The sequence below is a fragment of the Mobula hypostoma genome, chromosome 21 (assembly GCF_963921235.1).
Source record: "Mobula hypostoma chromosome 21, sMobHyp1.1, whole genome shotgun sequence".
NCBI classification, from domain to species: Eukaryota; Metazoa; Chordata; class Chondrichthyes; order Myliobatiformes; family Myliobatidae; genus Mobula; species Mobula hypostoma.
In genome coordinates this window covers 7,157,444-7,183,294 of record NC_086117.1, presented here as the reverse complement: position 1 = coordinate 7,183,294, position 25,851 = coordinate 7,157,444, and the positions used below count along the sequence as shown (strand labels likewise).

Below are 25,851 nucleotides of genomic sequence, written 5' to 3'. Positions count from 1 at the left end.
CTTGTTTAATGTAACTATTATATATATATATTTACAGTAATTCATGTTTTTTTCAGTTATTATGTATTGCATTGCGGTACTGTTGCAAAGTTGTGGAGGTTGATAGGTTCTTGATTAGTCAGGGCATCAAAGGATAGATAATCAATAAACAATAGACAATAGGTGCAGGAGAATCTTTCAACATATGACAGTCCCGCCATCCTGGGAATTAACCTCATGAACCTACGCTGCACTCCCTCAATAGCAAGAGTGTCCTTCCTCAAATTTGGAGACCAAAACTGTACACAATACTCCAGGTGTGGTCTCACCAGGGCCCTGTACAGCTGAGAAGGACCTCTTTGCTCCTATACTCAACTCCCCTTGATATGAAGGCCAACATGCCATTAGCTTTCTTCACTGCCTGCTTGCTGTACCTGCATGCTTACTTTCAGTGACTAATGAACAAGGACACCTAGATCTCGTTGTACTTCCCTTTTTCCTAACTTGACACCATTCAGATAGTAATCTACCTTCCTGTTCTTGCCACCAAAGTGGATAACCTCACATTTATCCATATTAAACTGCATCTGCCCACTCACCCAACCTGTCCAAGTCACTCTGCATTCTCATAACATCCTCCTCACATTTCACACTGCCACCTATCTTGGTGTCATCTGCAAATTTGTTAATGTTACTTTTAATCCCTTCATCTAAATCATTAATGTATATTGTAAATAGCTGCGGTCCCAGCACCGAGCCTTGCAGTACCCCACTAGTCACTGCCTGCCGTTCTGAAAAGGACCCGTTAATCCCTACTCTTTGTTTCCTGTCTGCCAACCAATTTCCTATCCACGTCAGTACCCTAACCCCAATACCCTGTGCTCCAATTTTGCCCACTAATCTCCTATGTGGGACCTTATCAAAGGCTTTCTGAAAGTCCAGGTACACTACATCCACTGGCTCTCCCTTGTCCATTTTCATAGTTACATTCTCAAAAAATTCCAGAAGATTAGTCAAGCATGATTTCCCCTTCGTAAATCCATGCTGACTCGGACCGATGCTGTTACTGCTATCCAAATGTGCCACTATTTCATCTTTTATAATTGACTCCAGCATCTTCCCCACCACTGATGTCTGGCTAACTGGTCTATACTTCCCTGTTTTTTCTCTTCCTCCTTTCTTAAAAAGTGGGATAACATTAGCTACCCTCTAATCCACAGGAACTGATCCTGAATCTATAGAACATTGGAAAATGATTACCAATGCATCCACGATTTCTAGAGCCACCTCCTTAAGTACCCTGGGATGCAGACCACCAGGCCCTGGGGATTTATCAGCCTTCAGTCCCATCAGTCTATCCAACACCATTTTTTTGCCCAATGTGAATCTCCTTCAGTTCCTCTATTACCCTAGGTCCTCTGGCCACTATTACATCTGGGAGATTGTTTGTGTCTTCCCTAGTGAAGACAGATCCAAAGTACCTGTTCAACTCGTCTGCCATTTCTTTGTTCCCCATAATAAATTCACCCATTTCTGTCTTCAAGGGCCCAACTTTGGTCTTAACTAATTTTTTCCTCTTCACATACCTAAAGAAGCTTTTACTATCCTCCTTTATATTCTTGGCTAGCTTACCTTCACACCTCATCTTTTCTCCCCGTATTGCCTTTTTAGTTATCTTCTGTTGCTCTTTAAAAGTTTCCCAATCCTCTGGCTTCCCGCTCATCTTTGCAATGTTATACCTCTTCTCTTTTATTTTTATACTGTCCTTGACTTCCCTTGTCAGCCACGGTCGCCCCTTACTCCCCTTAGAATCTTTCTTCCTCTTTGGAATGAACTGATCCTGCACCTTCTGTATTATTCCCAGAAATACCTGCCATTGTTGTCCCACTGTCATCCCTGCCAGTAACTTTCCAGTCAACTCTGACCAGCTCCTCCCTCATGTGTCCATAGTCCCCTTTGTTCAACTGTAATACTGACACTTCCGGTTTTCCCTTCTCCCTCTCAAATTGTAGATTAAAACTTATCATATTATGGTCACTACCTCCTAATGGCTCCTTTACCTCGAGTTCCCTTATCAAAACTGTTTCATTACACAACACTAGATCCAGAATTGCCTTCTCCCTGGTAGGCTCCAGTACAAGCTGCTCTAAGAATCCATCTCGGAGACACTCCACAAACTCCCTTTCTTGGGGTCCAGTACCAACCTGATTCTTTCAGTCTACCTGCATGTTGAAATCACCCATAACAATCGTAGCATTACCTTTGCGACATGCCAATTTTAACTCTTGATTCAACTTGTACCCTATATCCAGGCTACTGTTTGGGGGCCTGTAGATAACTCCCATTAGGGTCTTTCTACCCTTAGAATTTCTCAGTTCTATCCATACTGACTCCACGTCTCCTGATTCTATGTACCCCCTCGCAAGGGACTGAATATCATTCCTCACCAACAGAGCCACCCCACCCCCTCTGCCCATCAGTCTGTCCTTTCGATAGGACGTATACCCTTGAATATTCATTTCCCAGCCCTGGTCCTCTTGCAGTCATGCAAGAGAATATGGGGATATGGGGAGAAGGCAAGAGAACATGGTTGAGAGAGAGAATAATGGGGTTGAGAGGTGCAGAAAATGTTTACTTTGATGCTGCCTGGTTTAGACGGCATGAGCTATCACGAGAGGCTGGATTACACTTTACCTTCCATCTTACTGTCACAATGAGTCCACACTCAGGCTGGAGGAGCAACACCTTGTATTCTGTCATGGTAGCCTCCAGCCTGATGGTGTGAACTTTGATTTCTCGAACTTCCTGTAATGCCCCCCCCCCACCATTCCCCATCCCCTTTTCCCTCTCACCTTGTCCTTCCCTGCCCATCACCTCCCTCTGGTGCTTCTCCCCCTTTTCTTTCCTCCATGGCCTTCTGTCCTCTCCTATCAGATTCCCCTTTCTCCAGCCCTGTATTTCTTTCACCAATCAACTTCCCAGCTCTTTACTTCATCCCTCCCCCTCCCAGTTTCACCTAACATCTTGTGTTTCTCTCTCCCCTTCCCCCACCTTTTAACTTCGACTCCTCGTCTTTTTTTCTCCAGTCCCGCTGAAGGGTCTCAGCCCGAAACGTCGAGGGTGCTCTTTTCCATAGGTGCTGCCTGGCCTGCTGAGTTCCTCCAGCATCTTGGATAAACTTGGGTTGTTTTCTCTGGAGCGCTAGAGGCTGAGGGAAGATCTGATTGAGGTTTACAAGATTATGAGGGACACAGATAGAGGTGTCAGAGAATTTGTGTTTCGCAGGGTTGAAATGTCTAGTACCAGAGGGCATGCATTGAAAGTGAGAGGAGGTAGGTCCAAGGGGAACGTGAGGGGTAAGTTTTTTACTCAGAGAGTGGTGGCTGCCTGGTAGGGGCAAGTACATTGGAGGCTTTTAAGGTGGAGGAATATGGACAGGGTGTAAGTAGGAGGGATTAGTTTTTGGGTGTTTTTGATTTACTTTTTAGTTGGTTTGATACAACACTGCGGGCTGAATGGCCTGTTTCTGTACTGCACTGCTCCATGTATGTTCTAAATCAGCCGTGACAGTATGTCAGAGCAGACTTGATGGGCCGAATGCCTTAATTCTACTCCAATGTCCTATGGCCTTATAGCAGAGCTGCTCTGCGCTGAAGTGACTCTCCAGGCGATGATAATGTGGACTTGTCTATCCTGTTTAACCCTGTGTGTGAACACTAATGCCATTTAGGAAAAAAGTTCATCTTCATTCAGTAACGATGTATGAGTAGTTTAGCAATGGTCGTCCATTGTATTCCTTTTTGATATCCACTTCTGTGCTACACAGTAACCTTCCCTTCCTTTGTTCCAACCAATGATGCACACTTTTAAAACTTTGGGAAATAATGTCTGAAAAAAATTGATGTGGCTTGTCAGTGATCTTCAAAAAACTACCAAAAGCTTTAAAGTGTTCCCAAATGTCAGTCTCCATAACTTTTTAACTTCAAAGTTCAAAGTAAATTTATTGTCAAAGTACATATACAACCCTAGGATTCATTTTCTTGTGGGCATACTCAACAATAACCATAATAAAATCAATGAAAGATCGTACCAGCTTGGATATTCAACCAGTGAGCAAAAGAAAATGCAGAAGGATTACATTTAGCTAAAGGACACAAACTGAATTCAATTTACAGGGATTTGTGCTAATATTATTTTGTGACAGTCTGTGCTGCCGTAACTATACGTGCTGTGTGCTGTGTGTGACTGTATGTGCTGTGTTTTGCACTTTGGCCCCAGTGGAATGCTGTTCTGTTTAGCTGTGTACGTATGCATGGATGAATGACAACTAAACTTGAATTTGAACTTGATTCATCGGTGAATTAAAATTTATCTAATATTTGAGAATCTTATTCTTTATTCTTTGAACATTGATTAAAAGAATAAATCTTGAGCAATACATAGATTTGGTGATCAAACAAAATCAAATGAACTGGGATATTTTCTGCAGAAGTTGACAAGAATGCTTGGAGAAATATTACTCTGAGTTAGTAATCTCCGAAAACTACATGGAAGACAGGAGGCATTCCTTACATCCGGTGGTGATGGGAGAGTGACAGTGATATTATCTTCTAGTCAAACATTAATTATGTTTCTCACTCTGATAAGCATCCCAAACTTTGTTTAACTACTCCTAGTGGCCACTTTCTCATCTCCTGTACTGAATAAAGTGGCCACTGTGTGTGTTCATGGTAGCCCATCCACTTCAAGGTTTGATGTGTTGTCTGTTCAGAGATGCTCTTCTGCACACCACTGTTATAACGTGTGGTTATTTGAGTTATTGTCGCCTTCCCGTCAGCTTGAACCAGTCTGGCCATTCTCCTCTGACCTCTCTCATTAACAAGGTGTTTTCACCCACAGAACTGCAACTCACTGGATGATTTTTGTTTTTTGTGCCATTCTCTGTAAACTTTAGAGACTGTTGGGTGTGAAAATCCCAAGAGATCAGCAGTGTCTGAGATACTCAAACCAGCCTGTCCGGCAAAAATGATCATTCCACTGTCCAAGTCACTTAGATCACATTTCTTCCCCATTCTGGTGTTTGGTCTGAACAACAACTGAACCTCTTGACCACGTCTGCATGCTTACGGACATACAGGGGAGAATAGGCCTTTCAACCCTTTGAGCTGCACTGTCCATCAATCTCCCAATTTAACCCTAGCCTAATCACGGGACAATTTACAATCACGAATTAACCTGCCAACCAGCACATCTTTGGAATGTGGGTGGAAACTGGAGGATCCGGAGGAAACCCACGCAGTCACAGAGAGAACGTACAATCTCCTCACAGGCGTGGTGGAAATTGAACCCGGGTCACTGGTACTGTAAAGCATTGTGCTAACCACCTGCAGTTCTTTATTATGTACACATGTGAGGGTTATGGGTAACCTTAGGTAACTTCTAAGTGAGTACATGTTCAGCACAGCATTGTGGGCCGAAGGGCCTGTATTGTGCTGTAGGTTTTCTGTGTTTCTATAATAACACACTACTGAGCCGCCCCATTGATTTTATGTATTGAGTGCCTACCACATGATTGGCTGATTCGATATTTATATCGATGAGCAAGTGTACAGGTGTACCTAATAAAGTGGCCACTGATTGTATAACCTTATCAGCATATCAACAATATAACTCCAACCATTTGGCAACTCAGCAATTTGTTGGGAATTTAAAAAAGCAAAGAAACAGAAACAAAATAAGATGGTTCAGAAGTTTTGCCAAAAATTGTTGAAAGGCTGAAAGAAAATGAGTTTATCTCAGCTGCAGGGGAAAACAGTGATATTTTCTCTTTTTGATATTAATTTTCCTTCATCCCCATTCAGACATCAGTTGATGAACTTAGAAATAAATATTTGCAAGTCAAACAACTTCTTAAAAGTTTGTTGACTTTTGAACTTGGGAATCTTTGAAGATTTGTGGTGGGTATACTGTAGATAATCCTGTGTTTGAAATTGTCTGATTATGCTTTGTGCCCAAGTCCAGTTGCTGAGTGTTCTTTCCATTTCTTCACCAGCCGTCCGTGCTGACAGGATGAGAGGGGGAAGAAACAAATTCGGGCCCATGTACAAACGCGACCGGGCCTTAAAACAGCAAAAGAAAGCGCTGATCCGGGCAAACGGCTTCAAGCTAGAGACCATGCCTCAAATGGTATCGTCAGTGCAGAACGAGTATTCGCTCTCCACCGCTGTACACAACGTACATTCTGTTTCCAAAGGCATTCCTCCTAACCCGGTCATTTTACCAGCGACAGGTTATGAGAGAAACCTCTATGGCTCTCCAACAGTAGGCATGTCAATGCCCAACCATGGGACACCACTGAGCTACCAGTACCCCACGTTCCATAACCGAACCATCAAGTCTGAGTACCCAGACCACTATGCAAGCTCTCCAGAGTCTCTTGTTGGCTACCCATACACAGACACCTACCAAACCAGCTCTCCCGCTACCATACCGCAGCTGATCATGGAACTCCTGCGGTGCGAGCCTGATGAACCGCAAGTCCAGGCTAAGATCTTGGCCCATCTACAGCAGGAACAGGTCAACAGAGGCAAACACGAGAAACTTAGCACCTTTGGCCTGATGTGCAAAATGGCCGACCAAACCCTCTTCTCCATAGTCGAATGGGCGCGGAGTTGCATATTCTTCAGAGAACTCAAGGTAAGACACCCCTGATAAAAACCGACGCTGCGGTCAACCGTGCTTTTAGTGCCGTGCGGTCTCCCAGATTTAATGGTGGTGCAAGAGATTCTGCTGGTGCTGGAGATCCTGGGCAACACACACAAAATGCTGGAGGAGCCCAGCAGGTCAGGCAGCATCTTTGGGGGGAATAAGCAGTCGCTGTTTTGGGCTGAGATCCTTCATTCGGGCTGGAAAGGAAGCCTGAATAACAAGGTTGGGGAAGGGAGAAGGAATAGAATCTGGCAGGTGATAGGCGACATGAGATGAGGGGAAAATGGGTAAGCTGGGGAAAAGGGATGAAATAAGAAGCTGGTTAGTTAGTTACTGCCTGTTAGTTAGTTAGTTAGTTACTGCCTGTTATGCTGCTGCTGTTTAGGACAGCGATGAAGGTCCTCCATCTCTGTCTGTCACATAAGATATAGGATTCTTCATTGCTGTTTTCACAACAATGTTTTTTGAATCAGTCAGGGTTGTTAGCCCTGAGCTGAACCGCTGAACCTGAAGGACCGGTGGGCCACTCTTAGTCTGGCTTCTACCCTTTGACCTGTTTGGCATGAGTGACCCTACCAAGAGCCAAAGCACAAGGCCCTGACTCCAGCACACGTAGCTGTCCAGGTCACTGAGGCACGCAAGCCTCCAAACCCTACGACAAGGTCATGGTCCTCGTGGAGGAGTTGATAGGTGGAAAACGTAAAGAGATGATGAAGAAGAAATCTGATCAGGAAAGGAATCTAATCGGTTAAGAGATAAAGGGCTGATAAAGAAAGAAGTTGAGCTGCAGGAGAAAGAATCTGATAAGAAAGGAGAATAGACCATGAAAGGAAAGGAAGGAGGAGGGGCACCAGAGGAAGGTGAGGGGCAGGTGAGAAGAGAAGGGGTAAGATGGGAGCCAGAATGGGGAATGGAAAAAGAGAGAATGGGGAGGGGAGGAGGAAGAAATTACTGGCATACTGCTGAAGAGTTGGAGAGCGGCAGGGATGGAAATGTAAATACAAGTTGATGGACTTGACAATGCTGAGATATTCTGCAATTGAAAACGTTTAATGTTGCTCTTGTGGTAATAACTGCACCAGCTCTGAGACTTTGGTTTTCCATTTGTTTCATGGGGGATGTTCGAGCTTCAAGATTATTTAATATCATTTCCAGGTACACAAGTGTAAAGGAGAACAAAATAATTGTTACTCCAGATCTGATGCAGGCCAAAAAAGCACAATATGATAAAGAACACAATAATAATAATAATAATAAATGCAATAAATATAAATACACAAGGTAGCTTATATACGCACATAGATTAATTGTATGTCCATAAGGTGATGCTAGCCACAGGAGTGTCTGTACAGAAGGTGACTGACAGGAAATGATAACGTAGTGGTGGTTGGGGTGTGGAGGGGTGGGTTAGTGGGTGGAGGTGTTGATCAGCCTTACTGCTTGGGGAAAGTCACTGTTTTTGGGTCTGGTGGTCCTGGCATGGATGCTCCTCCCTGACGGGAGAGGGACAAACAGTCCACGAGCAGGGTGGGTGCGATCCTTCATGATGTTACTGGCTCTTTGCTGGCATCATCATCATTATCACGTGCTGTGTCGTATGATGTAGGCGATCATGGTCTTGACCATGATTGTTCTTGGCAATCTTTTCTACAGAAGTGGTTTGCCATTGCCTCCTTTGGGCAGTGTCTTTACAAGACGGGCGACTCCAGCCATTATCAGTACTCATCAGAGACTGTCTGCTTGGTGTCTGTGGTTACTTGTGATATGCATCAGCTGCTTATACGGCCACCATTCTGAATAGGTGCAGGAACGTGGACATTCTACCCCTTGTTCCTGTTCCCTCATTGAGATAGAGGCCTGAAGGTCGAGCGTGCAAGCCTAGGCCAGGGACTGGAGGTTGGATGCCTGATGTCTGAGAGCCCAAGAGTCCGGAGCTAAGGCCTAGAGGCCTGGAGGTGGCCCGTCTTGGGACTGGAAACCTGTTTGTACATGTGAGTGGTGGTTGGGGGAGGGGCTTGATTTGCTGGAAATCTTGGTCAACACACACACACAAAATGCTAGAGGAACTCGAAAGGTCAGGTAGCATCTTTGGAGGGGAATGAACAGTTGGTGTTTCAGGCCAAAATCCTTCATCAGGGCTGGAAAGGAAGGGCGTGGAAATCAGAATAAGAAGGTGGGGAGAGTGGAAGGCGTACAAGCTGGCAGGTAATAGATGAGACCAGGTTAGGGGGTTGGGTGAGTGGGTGGGATGAAGTGAGAAGCTGGTAGGTGATTGGTGGAAGATGTAAAGAGTTGAAGAAGAAGGAATCAGATAGGAGAGGAGAGTGGACCAATGGGAGAAAAGGATCTTGTTAGGTTCTATTGTTGTTGCTGGACATTATGGCCATGCTATGTTGGCACTGGAATGTACAATGACAGGATAGTGTAGCGGTCAGCACAAAGTTTTACAGTGCCAGCGACCACTGATTGGCATTTAATTCCCACCACTGTCTGCAAGGAGTTTGTACTTTCTCCCCGTGACTGCACGTGTTTCCCCTGGGTGCTCTGGTTTCCTCCCACATTCTGAAAGACGTATGGGTTAGGGTTAGTGAGTTGTGGGCACGCCGTGTTGGCACTGGAAACGTGGCGACACTTGCAGGCTGCCCCCAGCACATCCTCGCAGATTTGATTTGATGCAAACAATGCATTTCACTGTGTGTTTCAATGTTCCGGTGTACATGTGACAACTAAAGCTAACCTCTTCAAAGGCACTTGTGGGCCGACCCTAGCACACTCCTGGGTGTGTTGGGTGTTAAAACAAATTATGCATTGTACTGTATATTTTGATGTATGCGTGTTTCTAAATCTGAGTCTGAGTCCAGAGGTAAACAACAACAGAATGCAGAATAATGTGTAACATACACAGAGAAAGTGCAGGGCAGGTAAACAATAAGGTGCAAAATCATGACAACATAAACACAAGAGATTCTGCAGATGCTGCAAATCCAGAGTAACAGAGCACGAACACGGCAAGTTAGATAGTGAGGCCATTAGTGCTAATTATCATACTAGGGAATGATTCAATAACTCTTCCATGAACGTTCCCCAAGCCCAGCTGCAAAAGGAGGAAGGCTGGACATGGGGCTAGCAACCCCCACCCCATAAAAGCCCAGAGCTGCAGAAATGCCAACAGAAACTCCAAAGACCTCATCCCTGGGACAGGAAAGATTTTTGATGGATTACACCTTGAAAGGCTAAAAGACTGACCCAGGTCAGAGACTCTGGTGAGCTGTTGTTGGCAGCCTATGCCCTAGTAGGGGAGATGGACTTAAGAAGAAGGACTAGTCAATAGACTCATAACAGTGAGATAGAAGCTGTCCATAAGCCTGTTATTTTCCCAAGGATAGAATCAGAGAGGACAGGAAAATTTTTAACTGGGGAAGGGCAAGTTATGAGGCTATAAGGCGAGAACTTGCGGGCGTGAATTGGGATGACGTTTTTGCAGGGAAATGTACTATGGACATGTGGTCGATGTTTAGGGATCTCTTGCAGGATGTTAGGGATAAATTTGTCCCGGTGAGGAAGATAAAGAATGATAGGGTGAAGGAACCATGGGTGACAAGTGAGGTGGACAATCTAGTCAGGTGGAAGAAGGCAACATACATGAGGTTTAGGAAGCAAGGATCAGATGGGTCTATTGAGGAATATAGTGTAGCAAGAAAGGAGCTTAAGAAGGGGCTGAGGAGAGCAAGAAGGGGGCATGAGAAAGCCTTGGGGGTAGGGTAAAGGAAAATCCCAAGGCATTCCTCAATTATGTGAAGAACAAAAGGATGACAGGAGTGAAGATAGGACCAATTAGAGATAAAGATGGGAAGATGTGCCTGGAGACTGTGGAAGTGAGCAAGGTCCTCAATGAATATTTCTCTTCGGTATTCACCAATGAGAGGGAACTTGACGATGGTGAGGACAATATGAGTGAGGCTGATGTTCTGGAGCATGTTGATATTAAGGGAGAGGAGATTTTGGAGTTGTTAAAATACATTAGGATGGATAAGTCCCCGGGGCCTGACAGAATATTCCCCAGGCTGCTCCACGAGGAGAGGGAATAGATTGCTGAGCCTCTGGCTAGGATCTTTATGTCCTCGTTGTCCATGGGAATGGTGCCGGAGGATTGGAGGGAGGGGAATGTTGTCCCCTTGTTCAAAAAAGGTAGTAGGGATAGTCCGGGTAATTATAGACCAGTGAGCCTTATGTCTGTGGTGGGAAAGCTGATGAAAAAGATTCTTAGAGATAGGATCTATGGGCATTTAGAGAATCACGGTCTGATCAGGTACAGTCAGCATGGCTTTGTGAAGGGAAGATCGTGTCTAACAAGCCTGATAGAGTTCTTTGAGGAGGTGACCGGGCATATAGATGAGGGTGGTGCAGTGGATGTGATCTATATGGATTTTAGTAAGGCATTTGACAAGGTTCCACACGGTAGGCTTATTCAGAAAGTCAGAAGGCATGGGATCCAGGGAAGTCTGGCCAGGTGGATTCAGAATTGGCTTGCCTGCAGAAGGCAGAGGGTGGTGGTGGAGGGAGTACATTCAGATTGGAGGGTTGTGACTGGTGGTGTCCCAGAAGGATCTGTTCTGGGACCTCTACTTTTCGTGATTTTTATTAACGACCTGGATGTGGGGGTAGAAGAGTGGGTTGGCAAGTTTGCAGATGACACAAAGGTTGGTGGTGTTGTGGATAGTGCAAAGGATTGTCGAAGATTGCAGAGAGACATTGATAAGATGTAGAAGTGGGCTGAGAAGTGGCAGATGGAGTTCCACCTGGAGAAGTGTGAGGTGGTACACTTTGGAAGGACAAACTCCAAGGCAGAGTACAAAGTAAATGGCAGGATACTTGGAAATGTGGAGGAGCAGAGGGATCTCGGGGTACATGTCCACAGATCCCTGAAAGCTGCCTCACAGGTAGATAGGGTAGTTAAGAAAGCTTATGGAGTGTCAGCTTTCATAAGGGATAGAGTTTAAGAGTCGCAGGGTAATGATGCAGCTCTATAAAACTCTGGTTAGGCCACACTTGGAGTACTGTGTCCAGTTCTGGTCGCCTCACTATAGGAAGGATGTGGAAGCATTGGAAAGGGTACAGAGGAGATTTACCAGGATGCTGCCTGGTTTAGAGAGAGTATGCATTATGATCAGAGATTAAGGGAGCTAGGGCTTTACTCTCTGGAGAGGAGGAGGATGACAGGAGACATGATAGAGGTATAGAAGATATTAAGAGGAATAGATAGAGTGGACAGCCAGTGCCTCTTCCCCAGGGCACCACTGGTCAGTACAAGAGGACATGGCTTTAAGGTAAGGGGTGGGAAGTTCAAGGGGGATATTAGAGGAAGGTTTTTTACTCAGAGTGGTTGGTGCGTGGAATGCACTGCCTGAGTCAGTAGTGGAGGCAGATACACTCGTGAAGTTTAAGAGACTACTAGACAGGTATATGGAGGAATTTAAGGTGGGGGGTTATATGGGAGGCAGGGTTTAAGGGTCGGCACAACATTGTGGGCCGAAGGGCCTGTACTGTGCTGTTCTGTTCTATGTTCTATGTTCTATCCCGGCTGCATTAGACAATCATAATTCAGAAACTTTGTCATGGTTTTCTCCAGAGTCACATTCAGCTTTCCCAATCGTTAATATTGTTCCATTGTCCCCACTGATGGATCTCATGTTGTAAGATCTCCCAAGGTTTCACTTATCGTTCCAGGTTAATATTATTTATATAGAGCCAGACAACATAATCCTCTATTCAAAGTTTTAGGTGACTTTATTGTCAATGTGTGTATATGTCAGCATATACAGCCCTGAGATTCATTTTCTTACGAGCATTCAAAATAAATACAAAGAAACAAAAAAAAACAAAATAATAATAACCAATAAATAAACAATAAAAATCAAGATCATGAGCTGAAGAATCCTTGAAAGTGAGTCCACTGGTTGTGAGAACAGTTCAGTGGTGGGGAAGGTGAAGTTGAGTGGAGTTATCTCTTTCAGTTCAAGGCCTGATGGCTGAGGGGTAATAACTATTCCTGATCCTGGTGGTGTGAGTCTTGAGACTCCCGTACCTCCTTCCTGCTGGCAGCAGTGAAAAGAGAGCATGTCCTGCATAGTAGGGGTCCCCGATAATGGATGCTGCTTTCCCGTGACAGCGCTTCATGTAGATGTGCTCAATGGTGGAGAGGGCTTTACCTGTAATGGGCTGGGCCGTATCCAATAATCACCAGAGTGGCAACTCTAAACATGAAGCACACAAATTAAAGAAATGCCCGGTCCTCTGTGTCTTTTTCTATGCTTAAAACAGAGAACATAGAATGTAGAACACAATGTTCCACCAACCTTTTAACCCACTCTAAGATCAACCTAACCCTTCTGTCCCACATTGCCCTCCATTTTCTATCATCCATTACCTATCTCTTAAATGTCTCTAATACTGTATACAGTATCTGCCTCGACCACCACCTTTGCCAGGGCTTTCCACATACCCACCACTCTGTGTTAAAAAACTTACCTCTGACATCTCCTCTATACTTCCCTCCAATCACCTTAAAGTTATGCCCACTTGTGTTAGCCACCTCCACCCTGGGGAAAAAGGTTGTCCACTTGATCAATGCCTCTCATTGTCTTGCACACGTCTATCAAATCACCTCTCATCCTCCTTCATTCCAACGAGAAAAGCCCGAGCTCGCTCAACCTATCCTCATAAAACACTCTCTCTAATCCAGGCAACGTCCTGGTAAATCTCCTCTGAAGCCTTTCTAAAGCTTCCACAGCCTTCCTCTAATGAGGTAACCAGAGCAACAGCAGAATTTTACTTTAAAATAATTTCATTTCCTCATGAATTTTTTCTTCGTTGTTACTTTATGTTGAGTTATTGTAGGAAAGGGAGATAGGCCTGCGTAGTTACAGCATTGTTTGTCTAAATTGCTGATGTTGTAATGTCTAATGAGCAGACAGCTGTACTGAACAATTAAAGTTACAAAGTAATCTGTCTCATCTCCTTTGGATAATGACATAAACTACATCACTGTCAAAGATTAGGCATTGCTGTGATAACAAGTGGTCTGAAGCGAGATGTCATATGAAAAAAATGTAGTTGAAAGATGTCTCATTGAGGAATTATTGTTGAGAAAATGCTTTCTGTGGAGGTTGGGGAAATTGATGCTCCCACTGCTGGGTCACATTAGCAGCAGGCGGGGGAGGCAAAGGTCAACCTCCACTTGCAGCCTGAGCCGTGGCCGTATTTCATCAGGCCCCGGTATAGAACTATAGGTGGAAATTTAATCCTGGCAGCTGTGGAAGTTCTCCCGAAAATAACTAACTCCAGCATAAACAGCAGTGACAGGAAGTAATATTTTTACAATGGACTCTCACAGGGATGCCCATTTAAAAAGCGATATGATTGTGCGAGGTTAATTTTGGTGGCAAGGTAAGTGAGATAATCCAAACAATGGTTTAAAGAGGTTTGATTCTCTGCTTCCCTTATTGTACTTGGCTGGTACACCATGATAACTGCTTTGCAATTTGTTTCTTTCCTGGACTAAAGTGAGTACTTGTACTTTCAGGGAAACTTGACAAAAATAAAGTAAAATGCTTAAATGCATCCTGCTCTCTAGGAGATAACCCAACCTCTTCAACGTGAAGGAAGTGGTAGTGACCCAGTCAACCACTTGGTTGAGTGCGCAAAGTCCTGTCAACTGCGTGTTTACTTACTTAAACCCATCACCTTACTGGGGCGTAGGTTGCCGTCAGCAGTTTACCAAAGTCCTCTGTCCTGGCCAGTCTTTTACATTGTCTCCGGGTGTAGCCCACTTTCTTAATGTGTCCTTCATCACCTAGGGAGGGGTCTTTGGAGCTTCTGCTGGTGTTTCTGAAGCTCTGGGTTTTTACAGCGCGGGGGTGCTAGCCCCATGGCCAACCCTCCTCCTTTTGCAGTTTGACTTGGGGCGTCCATGGTGGAGTTGGTAAACTGGGATGGGTGTGGTTCAATCAGAGCAGGAGCTCTGGATTAGTTCTTGATTAGTCAGGACTTCAAAGGTTACTGGGAGAAGGCAGGAGAATGGGGTTGAGAGGGATAATGAATCAGCCATGATTGAGTGGCTGGGCGGACATTATCTTGTGGAATGGAGGGATAGCATTCGGGTGGTGTGAGATTGGAGTATATTGTCATGAAAATGAGTCTATTGCAGCAGCAGAACAGGACATCGCAAACATAAAAACAGTGGCCACTTTATCTGGTACCTCTTGTATCTAATAAAGTGGCCACTGAGAGTATGTTCATAGTCTTCTGCTGCTGTAGTTCGTCCATTTCAAGGTTCGACGGGTTCTGTATTCAGACATGCTCTGCTGCACGCCACTGTTGTAACACATGGCTATTCAAGTTACTGTCGCCTTCCTGTCAGCTTGAACCAGTTTGGCCATTCTCCTCTGACCTTTCTCAGTAACAAGGTGATTTTGCCCACAGAACTGCCACTCACTGGATTTTTTTTTGTTTTGTTTTTTGCACCATTTTCTGCAAGCTCTGGACGAGGGGTTCCCAACCTTTTTTAATGCCATGGACCCCTACCATTAACTGAGGGTCAGTGGACCTAGGTTGGGAACCTCTACTCTTAAAGTCTGCTGTACATGCAAATCACAGGAGTTTCTGACATATTCAAACCTCCCTGTCTGGCACCAACAATTGTTCCACGGTCAAAGTCACTTAGATCACATTTCTTCCCCATTCTGATGTTTAGTCTGAACAACAACAGAATCCCTGCATGCTTTTATGCATTGAGTTGTTGCCACGTGATTGGCTGATGAGATATTTGCATTAATGAGCAGATGTACAGGTGTACCTAATAAAGTGGCCTCTGAGTGTAAGATAATATAAAGTCAAGTTAACATGAATGATATATAAGCCCTCTATCTAAGAAAAAAATGCCCTACCATTGGAGATGGTCCAGAGGATGTTCACAAGTATCACCCTGGGAATGGAAGTTTTAATGTATGAGGACAGTTTGATGTCCCTGGGCCTGTACTTGCTGGAATTTACAGGAATGAGGGGAGATGTCATTGAAATCTATCAAATATTGAAACACCTAGATAAGGTAGAGGTGGAGAGGAAGTTTCTAATAGTGGGTGAGTCTAGGACCAGAGGGCATAGCCTCCGAATAGGATGTCCTTTAGAACGGAGATGAGGAGGAATTTCTGTAGCCAGAGGGTGGTGAATCTGTGGAATTCATTGCCTTAGATGGCTAATAGCCAAACCATTGGGGCAGCACGGTAGTGTGGTGGTTGGCACAATGTATCAGCGACCAGGGTTCAATTCCTGCCACTGCCTGTAAGGAGCTTGTATGTTTTTCCTGTGACCACAGGGGTTTCCTCTGGGTGCTCAGGCTTCATCTCACATTCCAAGGACGTACCGGTTGATGGGTTAATTGGTCATTGTAAATTGTCCTGTGGTTAGGCTAGAGTTAAATTTGGGGTTGCTGGGCGATGTAGCTCAAAGGGTTGGAAGGGCCTATTCCTCACTGTATCTCAATTAATAAAATAAAACATTAAATATTTAAAGCAGAGTATTATGATATTAAATTAATGAAAATGACATTAGTGCAAGTTCAGAAAGAAAGAGAGAGAGAGATGCATTTCGCTGTATGTTTCAATGTTCATGTGACAAATAAATTTAATCTTTGATCTACCAACCTGCTTGTCTTTTGGTGTATGGGAGGAAATCAGGGCACCGGGGGAGGGTCAAACCTATGCAGTCTCAGGAAGAGCATGCAAACTCCACACAGTCAGCATCAGAATTCCGGATCTGTGAGGGCGTATTTCCTGTATTGGAGTGAAAGGACCCATTCATTTGCATGGATCGGTTGGAAAGATGCCCTTTTCTGACAGGACGGATAGAAGGTGCCCATGTTGAAGTCTATTGTTTTGGATATGTGTTGGCAATCACTGATTGTTTCCCATCCTGTGACCTGTAATGAATTCTGGTTTCATCCATGATTGACAAGTGAGTAATTATGTTTTGAGAGAACTCAGTTCAGTCCAATTGAGTAAATGACCACACAAGGTCATTATTTACTCATGGGAACAGTATGTATCTTGCAGGGAGAGGATTCCGTCAGATTTAAGCCCGATGTTTGCTTAGTCAGGACCGTAAATCTTGACCAAGTGACCCTTGACAACTACCCCCGCCCACTCTGCTTAAATGGTGCATGTGGCACAGTAGTGCTGCAGTTAGCGTAACCCCTTACCCTCCCAGTGATCGGGGTTCAATTCCTGTGAGGAGTTTGTATGCTCTCCCGTGGCTGCATGGGTCAATGTTCCTCCGACTGCTGCAGTTTTCTCCCACGTTCCAGAGACATACAGGCTAAGTTGTGGGCATGCTATATTGGCAGCAGGAGCGTGGCAATGCTTGTGAGCTGCTCCCCCGCAGATTGTGTTGGTTGTTGATGAAGATATCGCATTTCACTGTATGTTTTGATGTAAATGTGACAAATGAGGGCTAATCTAATCTAATATCTGCACGATATTTACATTTCACACCAAGTCTTATAAATGTGAGGGGGTTGAGGATTTACGATATTTTGGAATGAAACTGCTAATTGCATCAAAACTCGCATCTACTGCATTTGTCAAATGTCGGGGGAGGGTGTGACTGATTCTCTGTGCCAGGCTTCACTATGAAAAGTAACACCCACACTAGCAACACACATCAAAGTTGCTGGTGAACGCAGCAGGCCAGGCAGCATCTCTAGGAAGAGGTACAGTCGACGTTTCGGGCTGAGACCCTTCGTCAGGACTAACTGAAAGAAGAGCTAGTAAGAGATTTGAAAGTGGGAGGGGGAGGGGGAGATCCAAAATGATACGAGAAGACAGGAGGGGGAGGGATGGAGCCAAGCGCTGGACAGGTGATTGGCAGAAGGGATATGAAAGGATCATGGGACAGGAGGCCTAGGGAGAAGGAAAAGGGGGAGGGGGGGAACCCAGAGGACGGGCAAGGGGTATAGTCAGAGGGACGGAGGGAGAAGACCATGGAACCCTTCAAAGCGATAACAGGTACCCACACTAGCAGTGTGGAGAATGTCTAGTATCTTTATGAATGGACTGTAAGGGTTACTTGATCCACTTCACACAAACAGGATTTCTCCCTGCACAAGTCGAGTTTGTTGTCACATTCAAGTTCAGATTTAGGTTTAATTTTCATTTACACCTGAATACAGCCAGATGAAACAGCATTCCTCTCAGGCGAAGGTGCAAAACACAGCACCAACAGTCACACAGTACACCGCGCATATAATACATAGAACTATGATAACAGAAAAATATACAGTCACACAAATAGCCCATCCCTGAATGTTATGGCCTGTAGATTGATGGTGCACGGGATGTTGTCCCGGAGCCATGTTTCTGCAAGAACAAGCCCGTAACAGTTCCTCATCTCGTGCTAGTGCCACCACAGACAAGTGCAACCGAGCTTGTCTTCATCCACAAACACTAGAGGGCAGCACTGATGGGAGCGGCCAGCACCCCCCCCCCCCCCACCACCTCCCCACCAGCCTACCACAGACCAGCTCTCTTCACACTGCCTCTGGTGTATCCTGCTCAGGGCAGCTGCAATAGGCGACCCTAGGGGCAAGAGGATCTTGTCCACACAACGACCGAGGTGATGCAGTTCCCCCGCCATTGATCCTGCCAATGAACCAGTGAACTGGAACTTACAGTATTCTACACTACTAATGTCCACTAGGGTCTTGCAATCACAAGAGCCATGTCCAAAACAATCACTTACACCGTTTGTTTAATAATTGAATAAGCTGAATAAAGGAATTAAGGTACCAAATTCTGAAGTGTCACCTCACCAGGGTCAGAAAGAGATACTTTCCTGCAACCATCAGGTTCTTGAACCAATTTACGCAACCCTAACCATACCTCAGTAAAAGAACATTATGGTCCACCTCTTGTGCTAACATGGACTTTCTTCGAGTTGTGTTTTTGCACAATTGTCTTAATTTGCACAGATGTTTTCTTCAGAGTCTTCTATAATTTAGGTATAATTTATGTGGGTATGTAGACATCACTGGAAATGCTATGACCTTAGAGTCGTAGAGCAAAGTAGCATGGATGTAGGCTCTTCCCTCAGTCCCAATTTCCTGTGCTCAGCCCATATCCTCCCATGGCCACCCCCCCATTCCTCCCACAGCTCCCCACCCCATCCTCCCACGGCTCCCCCCAACCCCCATGAATCAAGTGTTTCTTAAGTGGTGCTTTGTACCGGCCTCAACCACTTCCTCTGGCAGCTCGTTCGTTACACTCTCCGCCCACTCAATGGGAAAGCTACCCTCAGATCCTTTCTAAATCTTTCTCCTCTCACACTAAACCAATGCCCTCAGCTGTGGTCTCCCCTACCCTGGGGAAAATACCGTAAGTACCCACTTTATCTTCATCATCATCATCAGGTGCCGTGCCCAGTTTGAGCTTTGACTACCATGGACCACACACTCCTGTTTCGGGTCAAGTGGATCAATTCATTGGTATTCATTTCCAGTTCTCTGGCTGCTGTCTCCATCATCATTTGTCTTCGCCTTCCTCTTGCTTTCTTCCCTTCAATCTTTCCCATAATTTCTGTGCATTCTAACTCCTCCTTCCTAATCACATATCCAATGAAGTTACGTTGCCTTTTCATGGTCTCATACATTATTTCTCTTTTTGTGTTTGCTCTGTTCATGACATCCTCGTTAGATATTCGTTTCGACCATGATATTCTTTGCATCCTCCTCAAAAACCACATCTCTGCTGCTACAATTCGTTTCCTCATGTTACTAGATATTGTCCAATATTCTGAGCCATGTAACATTCTCCTACATACCAAAGAATAAAGACTTAGCCTTGGCCCTGCAGTCCAGGCAAAATCCTTGTAAGTCTCTTCTGCACTCTTCACAGTTTCTGTAACAGGGTGACCTCAACAACGACCTGTATACAGTGCGGCGTCAACAATGACCCTAATTGCCTCTGAGATGTTGTGTGGGGAGTCACAAAAAAGGGCAGAGCAGCCGAGGGTGGTAGATACGCTCCCACGAGGGACATCAGTGAACAAGGTGGAATTTATCACAATCCAGTAGTTTTATTGTGACTGTTATTACGACCAGTTTCAACTTCTCAAAATCCAACTTTATTTAATTACTTGATTTAAATTCCCCGTCTGCCAAGGTGGAATTTGCATTTCCGTCCCTGGATCGGCAACCTAGAAGTAACTATACCTCGTCTTACACCATGGCCTGCTAGTTAAACTGTTCTAACTTGGTCCTTTTTCAATATAATATCTTCAAAGTTCAAAGTAAATTTATTATCAATGTACCTGTATGTCACCATATACATTTTCTTGCAGGCATTCACAGTAGAACAAAGAAATATAGTAGAATCAGTGAAGAAGCTACACACAAATACAGACTGAAAAGCAAAGCAACCAAAGTGCAAAAGAAGACAACTGTGTAATACAAAAAATATTAATTATAATAATTAATAAATAAATGATAAATCATCTTGAGAACATGAGTTGTAGAGTCCTTGAAAGTGAGTCTGTAGGTTATGAAATCAATTTGGTGTTGAGGTGAGTGAGTGAAATTCTCCACGATGGTTCATGTGCCTGATTTTTGAGGAGTAATGTTATGTTTTGTAACTCCAAAACCTAAAACTAATTAGACGATAAACAAGGGAGCCCAAGAGATGTGTGTAGACTTCATTTTTATTTTTAGCGAGGCATGTGCCTATGGCGTACTGGCGTAATAACGTATGCCATTTACATACTTTTGCATATAACCCACAATGCATATTGTAAACAACAACAAAAAAGCTTAATCAAACAATACAGCTGTAATATTACTGAAATATTAAATGCACAACAGGTGGTAACTGTTCCTGAACCTGCTGCTTTGGGACCCAAGGCTTCCCGTTGGAAGCAGTGAGTAGAGTCAATGGCCTGGGTGGTGGGGGTTCTTGATGATGGATGCTGCTTTCATGTGGCATCACTCCTTGTAGATTTTCTCATTGGTGGGGAGGGCTTTTCCTGTGATGGACTGGGCTGAATCCATCACTTCTTGTGGGCCTTTCCGTTCATGGATAATGGTGTTTTCATACCAGGCCCCGAGGCAACTAGGAGGCGGCGTCTGCTGACTATCTTTCCATAGGAGGAGGCTGTAGAGACCATTGAGTCTTTGCCAGCTAGCAGAGCTTCCCCAACCATCTCACTTCTTTTCCCTGTACATATTACAAAATTACATTTATATATATAATAATGTGCAAATATACAGACTGTTCGTATGTTCATTATGTGCTATGTCAGACATGGGCGATCATGGTCTTTCCATGGCCATGATGGTTCTTGGCAAATTTTTCTACAGAAGAGGTTTGCCATCGCTTTCTTCTGGGCAGTGTCTTTACAATTCGTGTGACCCAGCCATTATCAATACACATCCGCGATTGTCTGCCTGGCGTCAGTGGTCGCATAACCAGGACTTGTGATATGCACCAACTGCTCATATGACCATCCACCAGCTGCTCCCATGGCTTCAGGGGGCGAAGAAGGTGCTTACCTTGCCCAAGGGTGACCTGCAGGCTAGCAGAAGGAAGAAGATACGCCTCTACCTCGTTTGGTAGAGACGTATCTCCTCCGCACCACCCAAAAATGAATGTACACATATATACTCCAGGGACAATTTATAGTGTGTATACATATGTATGTAGATAGGTCGATAGATATATATACTAAAGAGACAACTTACATTGGCAATTAACTATCTCTTACTCTTGCTAGTTGATGGATTTTTGGACTCAACTCTCCAGAGTGGGGATTGAACCTGCAACCTCCCGACTCAGGGGGCAAGTGTGTTCTCTTTGAGCTATGGCTGAGACTAGAATAGTGTTGGCGGGAGGGTTTAATGGCATCAAAGCCTGCAACAGGTAACAGAGTAAATCCCATGCAAAAATTTTCTTCACCGGTCAAAGGCATGAGCTGAAACAAGCAGAGGAACTCTGAAGAGGGGCACTTCGGAGTAGGCGAATTTAATTTTTAACAGTTATAGAAAATAAAAGAAAGATTGTGAAGGTGTATTGATTTCAGAGAAAAGGGGGTTTCTGAATGGTCCATAAATCCATAAACACTACCTCATTGTTCATCTTTTGCACTATTTATGTATTTTCAAAACTTAAAGTGATTTAAAACGCACAAAGCAACACATTTCATGGCGTACACTCAAGTGGCCACTTTATTAGGTATGGGAGTGGAACTTGCTGTGCTCTTCTGCTGCCGTGGCCCCCTCCTACCACTTCAAGGTTTGAGATGTTGTGTATTCAGAACTCATCAGGATCTTCTACACACAACTGTTGTAACCCATGGGTATTTAAGTTACTTTTGCCTTCCTGTCAGCTTAAACCAGTCTGACTATTCAGCTCTGATCTCTCTCAATAACAGGGTGTTTTCACCCACAGAACAGCCACTCGCTTTTTTTTTTGTTTTCCACATTATTCTCTGTAAACTCGAGAGCAGGGGTTCCCTATCTGGGTCCATAGACACCTCAGTTAATGGCAGAGGTCCACAGCATCAAAAAGGTTGGAAAACCCAGCTCTAGAGACTATTGTGCATGAAAATCCCAGGATTTCGGCAGTTTCTGAGATACTCAAACCACCCTGTCTGGCACCAGCAGCCATTCCATGGTCAAAGTCACTTAGATCACACATCTGGTGTTTGGTCAGAACAGCAACTGAACCTCTTGTCTATGTCTGCATGCTTTTATACAATGAGTTACTGTGACATGATCAGTTGATTAGATATTTGCATTAACGAGCAGGTTTCTAGAGGTACCTAATAAAGTGGCCACTGTGTGTATGTCGGTGATAATAGACCCGATTCTGGTTATGCAGTGCTTCCCGACACCTCAGAACCATTTATAAGCTGACAGAATGAGACTCCACAGTTGAATTGATTCCCATTCTGGTTCAGAAGTTTGGAGTAATATTGCCTTAGCATTTATTAAAAAGATAATTAGCTCTAAATTACCGGGGTTAACGTTGTTAATACACACAAATTGCTGGTAGAACTCAACAGGTCAGGCAGCATCTATGGAGCCGAATAAACAGTCAACATTTCAGGCTGAGACCCTTCAACAGGACTCAGCAGTTAAACTTGTGTTTAACTCTTTTGTCCCCATCACATCGGCAGGGAATTTGGTGAAAAAAGCCTTTCCCCTCTGTGGTGAGACCTAGCCTCCAGAGGTATATTTTCCGAACAGGAGATTGGCCATTCAATGATGACGAGGAATTTCTTTCTTACCAAAGTTCAAAATTCAAGTTCAAAGTAAATTTATTATCAACATCTGTATATGTCATCATGTACAGCACTGGAATTCATTTTCTCAATAAATCTATAACAGAATAATAATCATAGTAGAATCAATGAAAGGCTGCACCAACTTGGGCATTCACCCAGTGTGGAAAAGACAACGAACTGTGCAAATACAAAAAGAAAGAAATAATAATAAATAAGCAACAAATATCAAGAACACAAGATGAAAAGTCCTTGAAAGTGAGTCCATAGGCTGTGGGAACATTTCAATAATGGGGAAAGTGAAGTTGAGTGAATTTATCCCCCTTTGTTCAAGAGCCTGATGATTGAGGGGTAATACCTGTTCCTGAACTTGGTGGGTGTGAGTCCCCTGAGGCAATGGTCCCCAACCTCCGGGCCGCGAAGAATGCGGTGGTGCAGCGGTAGCCGGAACGCACCCAGCACATCTTTAAGTAAAAAGCCGAAATCAACAAGCTAATTAGGGGGTGCCGCCCAGCACGTAAATGTCGGCCCAGATCAGAGGCGATTCGCACCCCTGCATGCTTCGCTGTCCGGTATCGGTCCGCGGCCCGGAGCTTGGGGACCACTGCCCTGAGGCTCCTGTACCTTCTTCCTGTTGGCAGCAATGAGAAGAGAGCATGATCTAGGTGGTGGGGGTCCCTGATGATGGATGCTGCTTTCCTGCGGACAATGCTTCATGTAGATGTGCTCAATGGTGGGGAGGGCTTTACCCATGATGGACTGCGCTGTATTCACTACTTTTTGTAGCATTTTCCATTCAAGGGCATTGGCGTTACCGTACCAGGCTGAGAGGCAGCCAGTCAATATAGCCTCCAGTGTACTTCTCTAGAAGCTTGCTAAAGATTTAGATGTCACAAACTGCTAAGGAAGTAGAGGTGCCACTGTGCTTGATTGCAACTACGTGCTGGGCCCAGGACATGTCCTCCAAAATGATAACACTCCACTTCTGATCCTCGGGTGAGGACTGGGTCATAAACCTCTGGTTTCCTCCTCCTGGTCAATAATCAGCTGCTTGGTCTTGCAGACATTGAGTGAGAGGTTGTTGTGACACCACTCAGCCAGATTTTCAATCTCCCTCCCATATGCTGACTCATCACCACCTTTGATTCAGCCAATGATAGTGAACTCGAATATGGCAATGGAGCTAAGCCTCACAGTCATAAGTATAATGTGTAAAGTGTAAAGCACCATCTCCACTCTCAGATAGTTATATTTGGTAAAGATCAGGTCAAGCACGCACATAGCCAAGTCATTTCAAGTCAAGTCACTTTTTGTTGTCATTTCGACCATAACTGCTGGTACAGTACACAGTAAAAACGAGACAACGTTTTTCAGGACCATGGTGCTACATGAAATAATACAAAAACGACACTGAACTACGTAAAAAAAAACACAAAACTACACTAGACTACAGACCTACCCAGGACTGCATAAAGTGCACAAAACAGTGCAGGCATTACAATAAATAATAAACAAGACAATAGGCACAGTAGAGGGCAGTAGGTTGGTGTCAGTCCAGGCTCTGGGTATTGAGGAGTCTGATGGCTTGGGGAAGAAACTGTTACATAGTCCGGTTGTGAGAGCCCGAATACTTCGGTGCCTTTTGCCAGATGGCAGGAGGGAGAAGAGTTTGTATGAGGGGTGTGTGGGGTCCTTCACAATGCTGTTTGCTTTGCGGATGCAGCGTGTGGTGTAATTGTCTGCAATGGCGGGAAGAGAGACCCTGATGATCTTCTCAGCTGACCTCACTATCCGCTGCAGGGTCTTGCGATCCGAGATGGTGCAATTTCCGAGCCAGGCAGTGATGCAGCTGCTCAGGATGCTCTCAATACAACCTCTGTAGAATGTGGTGAGGATTGAGGGGTGGGAGATGGACTTTTCTCAGCCTTCGCAGAAAGTAGAGACACTGTTGGGCTTTCTTTGCTATGGAGCTGGTGTTGAGGGACCAGGTGAGATTCTCCACCAGGTGAACACCAAGAAATTTGGTGCTCTTAACGATCTCTACGGAGGAGTCGTCGATGTTCAGCGGAGAGTGGTCGTTCTGTGTTTAGAGAGCTGGTATGGTTGAATGCCTTGGACAATTTATTTATTTAGAGAAACAGCGTGGATAAGGTCCTTCTGGTCGAAGGAGCCCTGCTGTCCAGCAACCCCACCGATGTAACACTAACCTAATCACAGGTCAATTTACTAACCGGTACATCTCACCTTTGAACAGTGGGAGGAAATTGGAGCACTTGGAGGAAACCATCTGCTTCACGGGAAGGATGTATAAACTTTCTTACAGAGGACACTGGAGATGAAGGCTGAACTCCAACACCCTGATCTGTAACGACACCACGGGAACTGCTACGCGTCTGTGGCGCCCATTGTCTATCACAAAGCACTGAAGACTGTTGAGCACACACGTAGCCAAGTGTTACAACTTCAGCTCTTAGCAAGTAACACAAAAGAATCAGGCCACAGCAGGAATTACAAACAGAAGATGTTTATTAAATTAACGTTAAGGTAAAGGGAAAAAGGGTAAACATGAGGAAATCTGCAGATGCTTTGGAAATTGAAGCAACACACAGAAAAAACGTTGGTGAATGCAGCAGGCCACGCAGCATCTATAGGAAGAGGTACAGTCGACGTTTTGGGCTGGGACCCTTCGTCAGGACTAACTGGAAGAAGAGATAGTAAGAGATTTGAAAGTGGGAGGGGGATGGGGAGATCCGAAATGATAGGAGAAGACAGGAAAAGGGTGACGTGTTATGCAATCGTGCTGACTGCAGAATGGGAACAGACTTGTTTTTAGGCAGTCCC

The 25,851-nt window shown here is 44.7% G+C and overlaps 1 protein-coding gene across 2 annotated transcripts in view; it reads left to right on the top strand.

Moving 5' to 3' along the window:
• Positions 1-25,851, top strand: part of LOC134359766 (nuclear receptor subfamily 5 group A member 2-like) — a 118,742-nt gene that overhangs the window by 29,289 nt on the left and 63,602 nt on the right. For both annotated transcript variants that reach the window (XM_063073378.1, XM_063073377.1), the window contains one exon: positions 6,032-6,675. In XM_063073378.1, the coding sequence (XP_062929448.1) occupies positions 6,032-6,675 (644 nt within the window). The remainder of the gene's footprint in view (positions 1-6,031; positions 6,676-25,851) is intronic.